The sequence below is a fragment of the Zonotrichia albicollis genome, unplaced genomic scaffold, assembly GCF_047830755.1.
Source record: "Zonotrichia albicollis isolate bZonAlb1 unplaced genomic scaffold, bZonAlb1.hap1 Scaffold_254, whole genome shotgun sequence".
Lineage (NCBI taxonomy): Eukaryota > Metazoa > Chordata > Aves > Passeriformes > Passerellidae > Zonotrichia > Zonotrichia albicollis.
This window is the reverse complement of record NW_027428428.1, coordinates 6098066-6100805: the sequence shown is the minus strand read 5'-3', so window position 1 is coordinate 6100805 and position 2740 is coordinate 6098066. Positions and strand designations below refer to the sequence as shown.

At 50.7% G+C, this 2740-nt stretch overlaps 1 protein-coding gene across 1 annotated transcript; it reads left to right on the top strand.

Moving 5' to 3' along the window:
• Positions 1 to 1342: 1342 nt before the first annotated feature.
• On the top strand, positions 1343 to 2275 carry LOC141727823 (olfactory receptor 14A16-like). Its single transcript, XM_074534111.1, has one exon. It carries the CDS (start codon positions 1343 to 1345, stop codon positions 2273 to 2275), a length of 933 nt encoding a protein of 310 aa, XP_074390212.1.
• Positions 2276 to 2740: the final 465 nt, after the last annotated feature.

Sequence of the window (2740 nt, the reverse complement as noted above, 5' to 3'; positions counted from 1 at the left end):
CTCTCTGCTCTGCCTGGGGCCTGGGGACACTTTCTCAGTCGTTAACCTCAGTGGGACCCATTAAAAGTCCAAGAAAGTTTTGAGTTGGATTCTGACTTGGAGTTCCTGAGAGGGTTCTTCTGCTCCCTCTCAGGAACTGATGTTCAGGGCCTGAGCACAAAGCCCCAGAGGCTCATTAAAGTCCTTGTGCTGTGTCTGTGCTGCTGAGCTGGGCTGGGCTCCTGGCACAGAGGCAGCTCCTGGTAACCAAGAAGAGCTTCAAAAGCACACTTCTTTTGATGAGCAGCTCTTCTGCCAGTCCAGCAGGGCTGGGGCACTGCCTGCAGCCACCCCGGGCACAGCACAGAGGCACAGAGAGCTTCAATCAGTCAGGGCTGGGAAGGTGCTGAGAAGTGCCTGGGGCAGAATCACTGCCAGCCCTTGGCACAGGAACCTCTGGCTGCAGGACAATGCAGCTGCAGCTCCTGGAGCCATCTCCTAAAGCTGGAACATCCCAATGCCTGCAGACCCTGTGAGTACATTCTCTGATTGTGTCTTGTGCAGAGCAGCCAGGGGTGCCCAGGGCTGTCGTGCAGAGCAGGGTCCTGCAGCCCAGGGCACTGTGCTGGGGCAGGGACTCTGCTGCCTGCCAGGGACAGCTCTCAGCCAGCCCTGGCAGCTGCTCCCAGCACTGGAGGACAAGATCTGGGTGGGAGGAGACAGCTGGTCAGGCTTGGAAGTGTTCTCCTTGTGTGGTGAGGATTCTGCATTGTCCAGGACTGCTCCCATCCCGGCATTTACCTGGAGAACATTTCCAAGTAGATTATACAGGGAGCATAGTAAGGCAGGGGCAGAAGGAAAGGGGAAGTCCTGCATTTTTAATCTATTGTTTTGGGTTACCTGAATGGGAAATTGACCATAGATATTCATTTTAGTTCAGCTTGAGGCAAATTAAAAAAAAATAAAATTATCTCTGATCTAAACAAGTCAGGCAGTGACAGAAATCAACACAGGGCCCCTCCCAGGCAGCATCAGTGTCACTTTTCCAACCTCTTCAGGGTTGCTATGAGGTTGCCATCAGAACATGCAGATCTTGAGCTGCCCCTGGGCAATGCCTGAGCTGGGAGGAGTCTGCAGGGCAGAGCTGAGCCCCCAGGGCTGGGCTGGGCTCTGGCAGCACTGGCAGGGCCAAGCCCTGAGCACAGGGAAGCAGCTCCTGGCAGGGACAGCTCCAGGCAGCAGAGCCCTGGGCAGGAAGTGGGGGGAAAGTGCCCTCAAACTGTGTTGGGATATTTAAAATCCTCTCCAAACACAACTATTCCATGATTTCTTTTTTACAGATCCCCCTGCCAAGGCACAGCAAATGTCCAACAGCAGCTCCATCAGGCACTTCCTCCTGCTGGCATTGGCAGACACGCGGCAGCTGCAGCTCCTGCACTTCTGCCTCTTGCTGGGCATCTCCCTGGCTGCCCTCCTGGGCAACGGCCTCATCATCAGCGCCGTAGCCTGCGGCCACCACCTGCACACGCCCATGTTCTTCTTCCTGCTCAACCTGGCCCTCAGCGACCTGGGCTCCATCTGCACCACTGTCCCCAAAGCCATGCACAATTCCCTCTGGGACGCCAGGGACATTTCCTACACTGGATGTGCTGCTCAGGTCTTTTTTTTAGTTTTCTGTGCAACCACAGAATTTTTCCTCTTGACCATTATGTGCTATGACCGCTACGTGTCCATCTGCAAACCCCTGCACTACGGGACCCTCCTGGGCAGCAGAGCTTGTGCCCACATGGCAGCAGCTGCCTGGGCCTGTGGCTTTCTCTATTCACTGCTGCACACAGCCAATACATTTTCCCTGCCCCTGTGCCATGGCAATGCCCTGGGCCAGTTCTTCTGTGAAATCCCACAGATCCTCAAGCTCTCCTGCTCCAAATTCTACCTCAAGGAAGTTGGGCTTCTTGCTGTTAGTGCCTGTTTAGCATTTGGCTGTTTTGTGTTCATTGTTTTTTCCTATGTGCAGATCTTCAGGGCTGTGCTGAGGATCCCCTCTGAGCAGGGACAGCACAAAGCCTTTTCCACCTGCCTCCCTCACCTGGCTGTGGTGTCCTTGTTTATTGTCACTGGCATATTTGCTCACCTGAAGCCCCCCTCCATGTCCTCCCCATCCCTGGATCTGGCCCTTTCAGTTCTGTACTCGGTGGTGCCTCCAGCCCTGAACCCCCTCATCTACAGCCTGAGGAACCAGGAGCTGAAGGCTGCAGTGTGGACACTGATGACTGGATGGTTTCGGAAACATTAACTGCTGGCCAATTTCTGCAAATAACTTGTAATAAAAATAATTTATGATACTTCCTGTTGGTTTCATTTTGGAGGTTCTTTTTCTTTGTTTTACTTTTTAAATCTTGTCTTATACTGTTAGATTGGATGTGACCTACACACACGTGATTAGGGTTGAAGAAAAAAAGGTTTTTATTTTGCCTCTTCTCTTGTTTATATACTTTTAACAAAGCATCCTCTTAAGTCATTATTTACATCACAATAACTTATTATATTCACTGAAGCAAGTTATTAGTATCAATATAAGTGGCAAAAGTCATACAGAAATTTAATAAGGTACATATACACATTTACATATGCCGCTAGTCCAGCTTACAAAAATTTACATGTATCTTTTCCAATCTGTTCCCATGCTGACCCCTTGTTTTCTTCTTTGCTATGGATAGACACTAAAATAATAAATTGTTACTTCATCTATTAACTCACC

Coding starts and splice junctions, on each gene's coding strand:
- LOC141727823 (XM_074534111.1), top strand. CDS start 1,343: ATGTCCAACAGCAGCTCCATCAGGCACTTCCTCCTGCTGGCATTGGCA.